Source organism: Anarrhichthys ocellatus, unplaced genomic scaffold (genome assembly GCF_004355925.1).
Source record: "Anarrhichthys ocellatus isolate YVR2014 unplaced genomic scaffold, GSC_Weel_1.0 scaffold47, whole genome shotgun sequence".
Classification (NCBI taxonomy): Eukaryota; Metazoa; Chordata; class Actinopteri; order Perciformes; family Anarhichadidae; genus Anarrhichthys; species Anarrhichthys ocellatus.
In genome coordinates, this window is record NW_022280077.1 from 2,817,355 (window position 1) to 2,833,373 (window position 16,019).

At 39.7% G+C, this 16,019-nt stretch overlaps 1 protein-coding gene across 4 annotated transcripts in view; it reads right to left on the minus strand.

Moving 5' to 3' along the window:
* Positions 1–10,755, minus strand: part of LOC116395486 (FERM and PDZ domain-containing protein 4-like) — a 31,040-nt gene extending 20,285 nt beyond the window's left edge. For 2 of the 4 annotated variants that reach the window (XM_031869419.1, XM_031869417.1), the window contains exon 1: positions 10,603–10,755. In XM_031869419.1, the coding sequence (XP_031725279.1) occupies positions 10,603–10,646 (44 nt within the window). In that variant the 5' untranslated portion in view covers positions 10,647–10,755. Of the gene's footprint in view, positions 1–6,121; positions 6,765–10,602 lie in introns of those variants that run through there. The other 2 variants (XM_031869421.1, XM_031869418.1) reach the window with 1 other exon arrangement.
* Between the last annotated feature and the right edge of the window lie 5,264 nt (positions 10,756–16,019).

Genomic DNA, 16,019 nt, shown 5'->3' on the forward strand with positions numbered 1-16,019 from the left:
GTATTAATAAAATATTGCCAACTCGTCAACACAATGTATGAGCTGAGAGAAAGGTTACAAACTATTCTAAAGCTATTCAGTGCAAGAGTGAGGCATTTGGTTACAAAATAATGCAACCTAAGCTGATCTGTATTCTGGGTTCAACAAAACACACCTAAATGCTACTGGACGCATTAAATCAAAACAAATTCATTAAAAAAAAAAAGGCATATGCTGTTGCTGAAAATTGTGTTTTTCTTTTGTGAACTACATTTAAAGTCTAAAGAGCTCTGAACACAGGAAGTCATCTTTCTTTCTCTCCCAGCACAATGGTGTGTTTGGTGGATATTAGTGTTTCCACATGGATATGGATTTATTTGACCTACAGTACATTAGCTGGCAGCAGGCCTCGGTGGTGTATATTTAGAACACATTTCCTGCAGCTCAAAAAGATGTGTGTGGACACAGCTGGATACTGTCTGACATTTTTGGAGCCATGTTCACCTCATAGATGGGTCCTATTGTGCCCTCCATTTCAGCCTTTGGGATAAAGCTTACAGCCGTGTTAACATGAGCAGTGTTTGATGTCGCAGATTTACACATTTTAGTAGTGTTTCATGTATGAAAGTTCATAGAATCTTAGCATATTAATTTTATTCTATAATGAGAGCATTTCTGCAGAGTTACATCTTTGGCAATGACATTTCTCCAAAGGTCTACAATGTAGTCGTGCATATTGTACTTACAGTTTTAGATGCTGTGCCTTCAAAATATCTTTCCGAACTGAAAATTTGCACAAATTCCATTTTCTGTCACTCGGCAACAATGTGTCTGTATTAATGCCACAGTCTGTGATCTTTGATTTCTTTTGTCTGCAGGCGGGTGGTGCATTATGCCATTGAGTCGCAGCACTCCGACTTACAGAGAGGCTGAAAAGGTTCGCACTGGTGGACAGTGAAACCGATCCTCAGCTAGCATTAATAAATGATGCCTGCACAGTCGCAGCGGACTAAGTAATCGAGCGTCAAGTTGGCAAGCCATGCTACACAATTCATGAACAGTTACCCAAGAGTCAGAGGGAGGACAATTAGAACGAAAAGTTGGAATCAAATGTAATTTCTTTCAGGATACATTGCACTAAAACTACAAAATGAATAGTGACTTCTTTATATGTATATATATATATATATATATATATATATATATATATATATATATGTTTGAATTTTGCTTACTTTACTATTCCGTAGCAAGCTGAAGCTAATACCAACTAAATTTAATCTTTAACAGTCATGAACAACAAAAAGGAAAAATGACTCATAGTTGCAAGTGCAAATATGTAAGTATAAGCCTTTGTTATCACAGCAACTAGCATCAAGGTTGCATCATCTAAATTTAGAAGACACACGATTTTATTGAAAGACCTTTTGTGCAGTGGTAGCGTCTGTCATCTAACTTTATCAGTAATGAGGAAGATATAAGTTTAATTGTACTGTCTGCAAGATGGGGAAAAGATCACTTTTCAGTCCTTCATAAACATTGCATGAACAATGTGATCCTTGGTTTATCACAGTAGTTTACTTTCGCTTTCTGAATACACGCTAGTTACAGAGAAGCATTCCGGTGTGTTATGAAGGCTGAAATCACGTTAAAGTAGGGAGTAACTATCCATCATAGACAAGCCGCAGCTATGAAGAGCACATTGCAACACAGACACTAGGTTGAATAATTTACATTGACAATCTCCATGAGGGTTGGCTATATGAAACCACACTCTGGTGCCACATGCCTGCCATTACGCATATTGAGAATTATTAAGCAAGTGTAATTTTTCAAGAGGTGTTCAGAAAGTTGTTTTCTTTGAGAAGAGATGACTCTCATTTGCAAGCGGTATAGCAACATTTTTACCTACATTTACGTGCTCATCGACAAAGTACCAGGCTCAGCATTTCCTTCCCAGAATGCACTTGGCGAGAGACAGAGAAACATCCCAGACAGGTTCAGAGAGCCGTCATAATTTCAATTTTCCTTTACATATGCCATCATCAATCAAACATCACATTGTTTCTCGTCCAGTGCAGAAAGTTTGTCATGTGTGTGATTGAATATCGAGATTGTGTTAACAGGCTATTTTCACATGTTTAACATTCAGCACTGTTTCTTCTGCATGAATACAAACACAGATAAACACTAAATACAATCACATTGTCACAACACACACACTTATGAAAGAAAGAATAATTAAAATCTTTGTGAATTTCTTGATTCCACTGCATGTTGTGGATATGAAATCAGTAATAATCTTTGCGCCCGCCAGCCCACTGTTTACGTTATTACCAATCACTGAACACACACCCGACTCGTCTCCAAGTTGAATACAAATGAAGCGTATTTCTTCCACTCTCCTTGTGTGACAGGGAGTGAAGGGTTTCAAGTGTGACTTTAAATACACGCCGCGCGGTGCTCTTGAGTGAAACAGAGACATTCATGCAGCGATAAACCGCTAATGTGATTCTGTTTGGATATGAAACCTGTGGAGACCAGACACGCAGATGAGATGACCATCTCCAGGGAGTGAGCAGAGCAGAGGAGTGCTCAGACACAGAGGAACCTCTCTGATTAAAGGCTTTATTCATCCACTCCTTTTTACACCGCCTCCATCCTGTTAATGGAAAAAAAAAAAACCGCACTGCCTTTTGTTTCAGAAAACATCTGCCCTCCGCTTGACTTCTTCAACCACCACCTCGGCTCTGATGCTTTGGTCATCAGGCGGCACAGTAGAACACGATCCAATCCGGCAATTATTTTGTGCGTAGTGATTTCAGAAATATCACTGACCATGTAGTAACACTAAACTGCTCAATTTCATGCTACCAGTGACAGTTTTTTGTCCACTTTACATTGTGTTTATTAGACATCAGAGAAGGAAACACGGTATTTTCCTGATATGCCAGAAAGCACTTTCCCTATCAAACCAGCCTGGGTGATTAGAATTAGTACTAACACTCACTTGAGACTAAGAGTGTCTATTCTCCCCATTATTTTGACTGAATATGGTATTTCTGTGTTTGTCTTTAGAAGCACTGATATTGTTGCCATGGGCAACTGCACTATCCTCAGCAGCTCTCCGGTGCCTCTATATAGAACGGGTTTTGGTTAGTTAATCTCCTCGGGGTGGGAAGGAAACAGCATCTGGGAAGCTGGCCACCCGCTATGATTCTCCTGCTATACTTTACCGTGTGTAAGTTAACCTCACAGTGAACCTGCAGCTAGTTTACCTGTAAAACAGCAAGACACCAGATAGCCTGCTGCAGCACCGATTGCAGAAATGAATGTGTGCGATTGCATGCAAATATACACAATACATTTCCCATTAGACCACATGTAAAAACAAAAAAAAAGAAAGAATGCAAGACATCAGTGTTTTCATTATTATTTCATTAGTACTCTGCATTTTCCCCAGGCCTCCTTTGCTCCGCAGTACTCTATGTAAAACATCAACCAAATATAGTGATGAATTTACCCTGTGGGCACTGAACTTGACTTGGATTCTCCTTCACTTCATTGTGTTACTCGCTGCTTTTATGCTAAAAGCTCTAAAGGACAGAACAAATTAAATGGTTGCCTGAGACCTCGTCCACCATCCAGCTGGCTCCCATTTCTGACCCTGAGCCATTTCTGATCCACTCGTCCCTGAGAGTCTCTGATTTGAACTGCTAAGAATGTCAGATCTTTTGGTCTTTTTGTACTCTGATGAACATTTAGGCTAATCAATTTGTGTCCAGACCATTGATTTCCTGCGCAAAAAGTTTGCAGTGAAAACATGTCGAACAAAGGCGTGCATAATAGATTTTGTTTTCCAGAAAAACACAGCCAGGAAGGAAGTCATGCAGCTCAACTAAATTAGCTTTAACTGTTCTACCATATCCATATTACCACAACCATATCCAGAAAGATGTTTCCACTAGAATATTTAATGAACACAGCTATCTATTACATAATGCTGACTTAAAATAGCTGTCATCATCACAGAAAAACAAATAAGCCAGACCTGTTTTGAATGCATGCCATGCAAGTAAAACTGATTTAAATCTACTTTTAACCTGCGATGCTAATTATGTATGTTTTTGTGATCCTTTCTGTTATGTCATCTCTTTTGTTTCTATTGCTTTTATTGTTTCTATTTTTACCATGTAAAGTGCCTTTGAGTACCTTTTAAAGCGATATACAAATGAAATGTATTATAATTATTATTAATCACCTACACATACACACAGTTTAGCAACCCTATTGAGTCAGGCAGATTGAGTAGTAATTGACACTATTTACATTAATGCCTGATATTCATGCACAATGTTTTTGTTGACAAACCATCTCTAACACCAGGAAGTATTAAAGTGTAACAGCACTTCCAGCTTAGTTAAGCCAAAGTTCTACACTGAAAGATCAAAATAGAGCTGTTTTTACTTTGGTCAAATGACTCAAACTTGCTTTTTAGATACATGAAGACAGAGTGTGAGAGTTTGTTATCTTTCAACAAAAGAAACATTTTTTGCTAGATTTAAAAACAACAAGCAATGAAGTAAATGAAAGCAAGAGGGTGCTTTTGTCTCTGACAGCAGACACATCTGGGAGGTAGGAGGAAGAGACAATGAGGGTAAACGTTCCCTTTCTTGTACATCTCTAAATACATAGTGGGTTTCTATTTAGCTTTAGCAAAACAACATTCTGCTGACTTGAATTCTTGCTTGCAGCTTAGAGGGAGAAAGCAAAATAAAATAAAAACACCAGTGCAGTGGTAACTCATAATCAGGGACAGCATTTTGGGGCATTATTAACAGTGACGGGAGTCAGTGACGTTGGTGGTCCGCTGGGAGCCGCATCATAAATGCTGCCGTGAAGGGATACTCACTGGAAAACAACAGTCCTATCATCTGATGGAAAATTCCTGCTACATGCTTGATTTACTGCAGGAATGTTAAAAAAGGAAGCAAGAAAGAAACGTAATACTGATGTGCAATATTATGCTTCAATTCTACAGTAAATTGCTGTAATTCTTTGTCTTTGTTTTTGTCAAATGAAAAAAATTCCAACGCAGTCTGTTGATGACTCATAATTTAAATGAAATGCACTGAATGTGCATTCTTGTGACACACAGTATCTGATTTATTCATTCCCATTTATGATCAGCTGTTCATACCACCAGCGGTCTGTGGTGTTTCTGATGGAGCCAAATCCCCGAGGAGGATTACTGTCCACTGGGGCAGATCAACTCAATCTAGCAGACCCATGGGTGCATGAGGTGTCTGCCCTGACAATGAATTAATTCCTCAATGTTCATTTAACGTATACTTCACATACCAAATACCTGGCAATGCTTCTTGTAAAGAGAACAAAAAAACACACAAACCGCATTTTCAGTTCTTTCTTTCACTCAAAGTTGCCATAAGAATAAGAATGTAAACTTCAATGTATTTTTTTTTCTTTCTATTTTATTGTCAAACTGCAATTTTTCAAAACCTCTCCGTCAAAGTGTTCATCCGCCTGTTCTGGCCATAGGAATGAATGTGAACTTGACGATTTATATTAGATGAGAATAAATACTTAATCGTTCTAATGACCAAAGAAAGATCAAGCTCGATTGTAAAGAAGATATGTTGTCATTATACAACCAAAATACGACGTTTGAAAATGACTCGCACCGCTTCTGTGAATTGGTAAGCATCACCCGTGGCCCTATTGCCTGAAGTGATTTAAAATCTGAAACAACTGCAGTTTATCTCTGTAGTGTGTCAGAACATGTGTGGTTTCATGACACCACATAGAGCAAGAAACCATGACTACTGTCTGCAGTATAATACGTTTATGAACTTAGATACAGACAGTTTAGATGCATCAACCGCATCCGCTTCTGCATCCAACCCCACTCCCATCTACCTCACTTGCTCATTCATTTCACATCATACATGACTGCACAAACTTGCTCTCTTGAGCAATCAATAACTCAGCATTTTTAATCCCCCAGTTCCACATGTGAGTCCTGTGTCACTCTCTAAATTGTACCTACGTGAAGACACAAAACACCACCTACTAGAGAACAAACACAGACGGGCAAATACATAGCAGCATCCATAGGACTCACCCTGACAGCTTTGGCATCTTCACAAAGCTGAACACATCCATGTGTGCTGCAGACTGCAGTCAAAGCTACAAATTTACTATCTACTTCACTCCGGCTCCATTGTACCACACTGTCATTGGCAGCGAGGAATAAATAATTCAGGAAAAAAAGTGGCGCTTCCACAAGTCAGGTGGAGAGATTAGTCCTGTTGTCTGGGCTTCTGCATGGCTGAGTGATTGCTGTGTCCTCGCCTCAGCAGCGCAAATCCACAGCCCATGGAAAAGGATCTGGCAGAGCAGCTTCCCCCGGTTACATCCTTCAAAGCATGCCTGTGTTAGCTGCGTTAAGCCACCTTCATTTAATTTCCATCGCGGTGGAATGATGTGCGGGAGCCGCACAGTAACAACAGCTTTGGAGAGAGGCAGAGAGAGCCAGGAGCAGAGAGAGGGGAGGGAGGGACAGGGGTGGCGATGGTAGTAGGAGATGAGAGTGGAAGAGAGAGGGAAGAGGAATGCGAGAGGGTTTCGTGTGTGTGTATGGTAGCAAGGGCCACAAGAATTACTACTAAAGGATGCAACCAGCCTCCAAGAATTCCCCAAAGGCTATAGCCTCATCAATCCCCAGCCATGTGGTGTGCTTGCAGAAAGCAGGAAAAAGGTTGAACAGGATGAAAGAGATGACATGACCGAGACACGCTGCATGATGTGCTCATAATGTGAGTGCACCAGCGACAGAGGGGCAGTGAGAGCAGCTGGAGGGACAAGAGTACCTAATGTGTCCCCCTCCCCAGCTGAGGTCTCTGCCTCACAGCTGCACATTAGGGTGCCCATACTGTACACTGCATTTGTTTTAACCTTTCAAAACAGTTCAGCTGCTAAATGCTTTCCCCTCAATGAGGGCATTCATGAGAGGCCTCCAAACATTTTAGCAATCCACCCAACACAAACAAACACAGAGCTGATGCAACAAGCGGCAAAAGAAGATCAGGGTTGTTGGATAGCTACGTGCAGAATAGAATTCCATAGTAGATAATACGATTTGTGTGATTAGTCAAAGTCCAGAGGGGAGAAGATGGGGGCTTCAATTAGTCAGCTGCATGTTAATGGATGCTTTAAGTATCTAATAGTGATATTATTTTTTAGATTGAAATACATCCTCATACATGTTCTTATCTTTCTCCATCTAGTTCAAGATGTAGTGCAATTTTAAATTAGTTTGAGAGTTCTTATTTCATGTCAGGGTTGATGGTACACTGATAGATGAGCAAGAGGATCCTGAAAATGTAAAACCAGACATAATTCTGCAAAATGGTAGCTTGGTAACTTCCAATTTCAGCCCCATCTCCATATGAAGAATTACCACGTGTCTATTATCTCAAAGAGGAAGAATCCCCCGACATAAATCAAACACCAGATGTGAGGCACCTCTGTCGAAAACCACCAACAGCCAATTAGCCTTGTGTCTCATCCAAGGAGGCTTAACACTTCTTCAGGTGGATCAGACGGCTTTGATAAACAGGAACTTCATACAGACAATTTACTTTGTTATCCTGCTCTGTGATGTGCCGACATAAAACACACAGCTCGACGAAGCTGGTTGAATACAGCTATATACTGTCATCAATAAATACAGCTCAAAATGGCAATAAACTGTGGAGACAAATAGTACTCTACTTGTTCATTCACACCACGGTAGAGTCAAAATTATACAACTTAAAAAGGGTAAAAGGTGATATCCCCCCCTTATTTATATTCAGTGTGAATCTCCGCTGGGGCCTTGACAGAATAATAAACACTAATCAATAAAAATGTCAGGCAGTAATGGATAAATAAATACAAATACGTAAAGTACAAATACTAGTTGAGGAATTTTAAGCTAAGATGTGTTACTGCTTCCACAGTCGAATAACAACCACCCCATATTAAAATGCCACAACTTGTAAGGCTCTGCAGGGTGAGTCAATGTGCCTTTGCTGAGAGTGATACATGCAATAAAGAATGTTGTCACTTCCACTCAGGCTCAGATTTGTTTTCTGCCATAGAAAAGATGCAACTAGATGGGTAAAAAGGTGAAGCTCGCGATTTGCTCTGACAGGTTTCAAGTTTTTACTTCAAATCTCTGAACCTGCGAAGAGCGATTTGTTCAATTGTTTAAAAAAAAAAGGAAATGGAGAGAATCATTATGTTAATCACATTCTGAAACAGTTCCGCTGATGATACATCTCTTGAAGGGAACAGGCAATCTTTTTTTTGCGGAGTACACACAAGACATCAATGATGCGCTGATGAGCGAGGAACATGTCTGACAATTAGCTTCAAATGCAATCGTGGTGTCCTGTGGCGGAGGACTGAGAGACTCAGCGTATTTTGGACAGTTATGTTTGTCCATTTGGGCTTGTGGCCCAGAGGCCAACATGACTGGCAGGGGATATTAGGGTCAGAGAGAAGCGTGATCTAAGGAGACTATGGCTGAAGCTTTGACCGATAAAACCCAGCTGCCCTGCCGATCCCTAACTCTCGTCTCTCTCTCTCCGAGTCCCCTTTAAAACAGCTGATTTCAGTCATTCTGGCACACTTGGCCACTTAAAGCCTAGCAGTGCTCAGATTTTGCAAGTCCATGCCTTTGGACCATGTTGCTTGCCTTTTAAAGCTAAAATGAACAGCGCATAACCACTTTGCGTAAATTGCTAACCATGCTGGATATCAAGGGCACAAATGCAGTCAGTGCTCTGAATTAAAGCATATTTAAAGCATTAAATAAAACAGTCAACAGAAAAGGACTGTGAGACCATGTTTTCACATAAAGTGTTACACTGCACATTGGGCAGCATTATGGACTTCAGTGCAGTAGGAGCTTATGTGTCTTTGTAGCTTTCACCGCTCTCTGATCCCAACTTAGCATTAGTGGCCCCTGGACCTCCATCAGAGTTGTGCCAGCGGCCACAAACTGCCCTCCGACACCACATTTAACTGTGTCATCCGCATTTTATTTGTTTGTGTGAGTTTGTCAACATGATGAGCCACCTCAGTACCTGAACTTTCCCGATCTGTTAGTGCGACACTAATTATGCCTCTGCAGCGGTTGATTTATTCTGTGAATTAAACAGCCTTTAGTGGGGAGTTTAAAGATCTGAACGCTATTTTACCATGAATATTCAGTGGTGTGAGTAATTGGGGTAAGAAGTGAAGTGTTACCTGGCTAAGTTATGCTATGCCTTGAAAAGATTCTGGATTTGATTTGCCAGTTTCACTACACCTGCTGATAAAGTAAAAAAAAATAAAAATCCCCAACATAATGGGGATACTGCCGTGATATTTGACACCTTTAGTTCTGTACGGCTGGCGCACATGTCAAGTATATTAAACAATGTTATGCGAGTCATTGGCAGGTCACGTCTGGTACATTCAACCTGCATACATCCGCTTATCCTGTTCACGGTTGCGCCGGACTCAAGCCTCTACCCAGCATGCACTGGGCAGGAGGCCGGGTACACCATGAACACTAGCCAGTCCATCACAGCACTATAAACTTCATAGGGCTGCAACTAATGATTACTTTCATTATAAATGAATCTGTTGATTAATTAATTAATAAATCACTCACACAAAAATGTCAGCGTATAATGAAAAATGTCCCGCCAAGTTTCACAGACTTTGTCTGACCAACAGTCAAATTTTCGATATTTTTTCCTATTTGAGAGGCTAAAAACAGCTAATGTTGCTATTTTTGCTTGAAAATACAAATTGCAAAATACTTTTTTGAAAATGTTTTGAAAATTGATTAACCTAACTAATTGTTGCAGCTCCAGAACACTCTCCTTCTCCTGACTATGAACTTGCTACACGTGTAATTAATTTACACTAAATGCAAACTTGGGATTTGTTGCTCTATCAGAATACAGCCATACAGGCCATCTTCACAGCAGACATTTTTACTTGATATAGCCGACTAAACACAGGTGCTAATATAGTTATTGATTGCCCTCAGCAACAGTTATTAATTACAGCTGTGCTGTTCCTGCCATGACGTGTCAAAATGGAGCTATGAAAGAGTCAAACATTGGTTTCAGCATGCTATTGTCACTCAGGTATGAAGATATAAAAGAAAGAGTTATTGTGAAAATTGTTAACACAAAATATTTTGAAGAAGGCAGTGGATCTCAAAAAAACAACATTGACAATCAGGAACGCACAGTACATCATTACTGCGATGCAATGGTAAAGACTATGTTGGGTAACCCACGACCGTCAGTCACAACAACAAACACAAAATCAAGTCTTGGTTTTTCAAAAGCCTTAACTGAGTCAATCATTAATGCTTAAAAATGGCAAACAAAGTGAAAAGCTGAAGTGTCTCTGTTACCTTCCAATACATAGAAGTTCTTAACAATCCAAACTTTTTGTGCAATAACTACCATCAGTACGCTCATCCTTAGAGATATAATCAGCTCTGACTGAACTATAAAGTAAGCACAGAATATCAATCCGCAGCACACTACTCACTGAATGACAGTGAAGATGCCGAGTTCGTTGTCGTCTGGGTCCATTGCTGATGACAGGTCTTTAATGCAGTATACTTGTTTCTGTTTTTCCTGTCCAGGCCTTTCAAGCCTCTTTCACTGATGTGTGTTCCCGTCCTTCCTCCTGACTCGGAAGTTTCTCCCCGCTTGATTTGGACTTTCCATAGGCAACTGAGCTTGTCTGACTAAGTCATTCAGTTATGATTACATACAGTGGGCCTGTCCAAGTGAGTGGCCGATGCCCTGGGGGAGGAGACCGAGCTTGTCGCCTCTGCCTCAGTAATGAAATAACATCACATTCCGGGCCAGTGCATCACAAAACACAGAGGGATCAATGCTGAACAGCTGGACTCCAATGGGTTGCTGTGCTGGTTCAGGCTGCCTCAATGAGCAAGGGTGTCAGGGAAAACGTTCAAAAAACAACCAAATTCACCTGTGGTGTTTTCATATTTCATAGTCATAGCAAGGGAGTTAAAACATATTTGAGTGTTTGTTGTTGAGAGTTTTAACTTGAAGGTATTATTTACAACATTTCAGTACACAAACAAATTGCAGTATCTGAAATATTAATCCGATCCCTGTACGATGCATTTGGAAAGGCCATGTGTTTTTATCATCCATGAAGAGCTTAAAAATTAAGCTTCAACCGTAATCCAAACTCTATCACTATCTGCCTGCCAACTGTCATCCTTAACAGAGCCAAACCTAAATCCTATATAAACCACAGAATTAGACCTTAACCTAAATGTTATACTAGCATCAGGTATTATTTTATTATTCATAATAGCTCATAATCTATTGTCATATAATGCAGCTTGTCGTTCTGTATTTCTAATTTAATAAATACAGTATATTTGATATTTTTTATCAAGTATTGTTTTTAGTTATTTTTAGGGCATTCTCCCATAAAGCCATGGCATTTTAACATCATAATAATTCATGCTGGATTATACCATGCAGACTCTCTGATGCATGAATGGCATACACAGCCTTCCATTAGTTATGAAGCAAGGCACGTGTCTTTGCCTCTGCAAGCAACTAGAACTGCTTGCATAACACATCCCCATGCCTATGACAACTGAAAGTTCAGCTTCGCATAACAACTAAGACAGTGCTTCTCATCACAACATTCCTTGCCATATACAGTAACGTGCTATTCGTGAACGTGTTTCGGTATTTTGTACACTGTGCAAATGGCGTGCATATGCAGTGGCTGTGCATGGCCATATGGCCACAATGGAGCGCTGTGTGAGGTTAGACAAAAGCAGACCTTTCTGTGAGGTATATACTGCACATGAATCCATCCAATCATGTGGTCTAACACTCGCCCCTGGGACACAGCGCGCTGCATCAGTGGCCTGTTTTTCCGTGACACACAGGTCGCACCACTTAGAGCGGAGATGGGGGATGTTCACAGTGAAATAACCCTGCACAGTGTGACAAGACCGAGAATCACATTTAGCATGTTTCTTTTAGGGTCAAAACAGTGACGACATAAGATGGTGGTGATAGGCAGTGTGTGTTCTTAGACTCATCTGATTTAATGTGCTGTCCACTGTGCGTGAGTGATGGCTCATGTGTTTCCTTCCAACAATGTGACACTGCATGCTTCTTTTCAAGTTGGTCCGACAGCTTATAAAACGGCTACACGCCATTTCAATTTCTGATGAATTAGTAAAATACACAAACAAATGTAACAAAAACATCCCAAAGCTCTAAAATAACCAATAAATAATGACTGAAACAAATAAGCAAAAGTGAAAGACATGCAGCTACTTCCACATGCAAAAGATACAAGTTCATTTTCAGTCTATTAAAGCAAATATGTGCCTCACATAATAACTGGCAGGAAGTGAATTTTTCATTACTTTATGGAGCAGAACAAACAGAAGATGCAGTCATTTGCATAAAATGATGAGATTTGCTCCATGCAGAACAGGAAAACTCATATTAATACAGTAAGAGCTACTTCTTGGCCCTCACTAAAGGTTACAGATGTATTTGTAAAAGCCGCCGACTGCATTCATTACAATAATGTGATTTCAACTATTTGGCTGCAAATTTGAATCGGGACAATTATCTTTTTTTTGCCATCACAAAGAATGCCAATAGGTCATTAATCATAATGAATTAAGCAAGCTGGAAAGTCAATAACAGAGTTGGACAAAGCAATTATTCTCATTAAAGCGTGACAGGTGTTCCTGCTTTTTAAATCCAACAACATGAAAGTGCAATACTTAAAGAAACTTTTTCAGAATAGCATTTATAATATATATATATATATATATATATGTGAATATCATATCATACATTTATTTATATTTATATTATTGGTCACAATTAACTTTCAGGAAAATAGAACACTAAAAACCCCAACAAGCATTATAACAACTCGTAAATATAGCTACTAATGCCATAGACAGGAAGTACACAGAAGTCAATCGCAGTCAATGAGATTGCAGGATATCACATTCCTCAAATCAGATAGCTTCTCTCTCGTGTCAACGCGCTGCAGAAGCTCCTCCCTGCTGGCCTGGGAGGATAGATTTCACAGCATCCAGCAATTATCTGTAATGTGGGAAAAAAATCAATGTGCCCATGGAAAGCTGCTAAGGTCACCAAGCCGATGTTGTCACTTGAATCAGAGGCACTGCGTTGCTGCAGGCTGCAGGGCTCCAAGCTTATCAGCCAGCATCTGTGAGGACACGCATCATTTGTAATGCCATGGATTACGATAATTATTAGCCTGACGATATGCAAGATAATTGTTTTTTTTTGCATGTTATCATGGTAGAATGGAAAATATTTTAGATTTCAGTCATCTAATAATACAGATGACAACTATCATTTAAAATAGGAATCATTTCACGGAACTTAGTTAATTTTATTCGTTTTAATACCCCAGTCCTAAAAAAAAGAAGCAATATTTATTTTTTGCTGCATTTTTTTTTTAATAGTTAGAGTTAAACATAGTTGTAGTTCAGTTTTAGTGAAGTATTTATACAGTACCTCAGTCCTAAACAAAATAAATGTCTTTTGAAATGCATTTCATATAGTTGGAATGTCACATATCCACTTTCAACCTAAAGTCCACAGTCTATGCTGGTGCAGTAGATTTAATTTGCTACGCCAATTTCTGCAAAATATGATATAAATTGGTGTGGAACATCAATCCTAATCGGAAAATGCTCATCATTGAACGTTTCTGTTTTCAATCATTTTGGAGTTCGTGGGAAAATAAAGAAGAGAAACAGCATTGGACTCACCTCTGCTGCTCTGTTTTTTGGTCCAAACTGCTGCTAAAGCCAATTTCATGTTTGCCTAAATTGTCAATTTCCATGTCTTCTCTCTCAGGTAGAAACCCGCAACTGGAGCTAATGGAGGGCAAGCATCAAGTGTGCCCTCTTGGTGGGTTGGAAGATCCCGGCAGCACTGTAAGGGGAGGGGAGGCCTCCTTGAAACATTGATACTCTGGTGTAAATGCTATTAACGGCAAGGGGATATTGTGAGGAATGAAAAATCAATACGTTGTGGCCAGTAATGTTTTGAAGGATCAGCTTGCTTGTGCTTGTCTGACATCCAGATTGCATTTTCCTCTCACCATTACTCCCATTATTCCCCTTCATGTGCTATCAAACGTAAGATGGTAATCAAATTAATAATAGCAGTCACCAATCTGATATAGCTGCACTCTACTAAAGAGATTGGAAATGTGTTTTGTCTCAACATCTCAGATTTCAAAAGGCAAATGCAATGATTTTCACGTCTGCATGGAATGCATCTACACTAGGGATGCATACGCGTGAGCCATTCTCAGTGTCATGCTCAGACTGTACAGTCCCCCGAAAATGATAGGATGTCTGCGATGACTCACTGAGTAAACATGGTGCATCTCTGCTGTGTTAAAGTGAAGCCTAAAATGTTGTTGAGACCTTAAATAAAGAAGAGAAGACATACAGCACAATGAGGCAGTTGATCTACCGCCTACATAACGACCATTTTTACAACTCATAGCTGTATAATTGAAGTCAGAACCCAGCATTTGTACTTTCTTATTAGGGCTGTTTCTCAATATCTGCAACCTAATGGAAGAGAAATAGGTGTCATAAACAGAATGGCAAATGCAACATTTCCAAAGGCGCCGTTTTGCTCTCTTTTGGTCGCCCACTAAGACAGATTCGCTCTTTAATGTGCATCATTAAAGGTTCATAACACTATGATGCCCTGGGCTGCTATAGCACTAAAGCTGTGTGTGACAGTGCACCAGCACAGACAAGTGAAAGAAGAGAGGCACTGCATTTGATCAAGGCTAAACTAAACTAAACTAGACTAATGATGTAATGCTCTTTATTACATTCTCTTGCATAGTTTCAGTATATTATGTAGAGACGTCATTATAAAAGCACTTTAAGCTGAACTTGCCTACATGTTGTAGTATAGTAGCAGCAACACATGAGTTTGACCAAGACATTTTAAAATGGCTGCTGACTGTCCAAAACAAAGAGAGATCTTTGTTTTGATGGCATTTTAGCATATTTGAACATTCATTTTTAACTTAGAGGGTTACCTACAGTAAAATCTAATCAAGTTTGATGTTAAAAAACAAAGTGCTGTTCAGAAGGGCTGATATATTTCTACAGTTGCAGCATTGTGTCATTTATTAGATTACTTTATATTGTACTCGTGCTTTGGATTTTTTCATGTTATTTTGTACACAAAACACCAAAGGGCCTAAAATGTGCATTGAATAAGTATCACAGTAATATAAGTTAAGACAATAAAGGTGGAATTTGTTGCTTTTGTTTAGGATGACATTGTATTGTACAGGTATTGCCCAGGCACCCAAAAAGCACGAGTCAATATGATTTATTGTAATTTTGTCTGGTAATATGAGAGTATCATACACACCACTAAACTACACTATTCACTTGCATAGGAATGATCATAAGGTGAGTCCTGCTATATTACCTGATTTTGAGGCCCTGTCAAAGTCTTACATTTTATACTTACATGATGCATATTACAAATTTACAAATGACCACACAGCAAGTCTGAGGCTGTACTACGCTTGCATATAAATACTGTTACAGTGCACAAGGAAGGGGTTGACCGGGGGAGTTGATAGGCACCAAGCAACTCATTTTAGCTCAAGGGACCCCAAGCAGCTTAATCTGGTCATGGAAACAACCAAGGTAAATTCTCCAAATTAGTCATAAGTACGACACATCTAACTCAGTTGATGCTTAAAAAGCAATGCGTGTGTGCTACCGCCATCTAGTGGCCCGTTGTCTAATGGTGGGTTCATCACCAAAGGAGGAAACTGTCTCTCACTGACTCAAACAATCATTCATAGCCTGTCAACTACACACAGTCAGTGCTTCCCTTTTAATGTTCTTCACA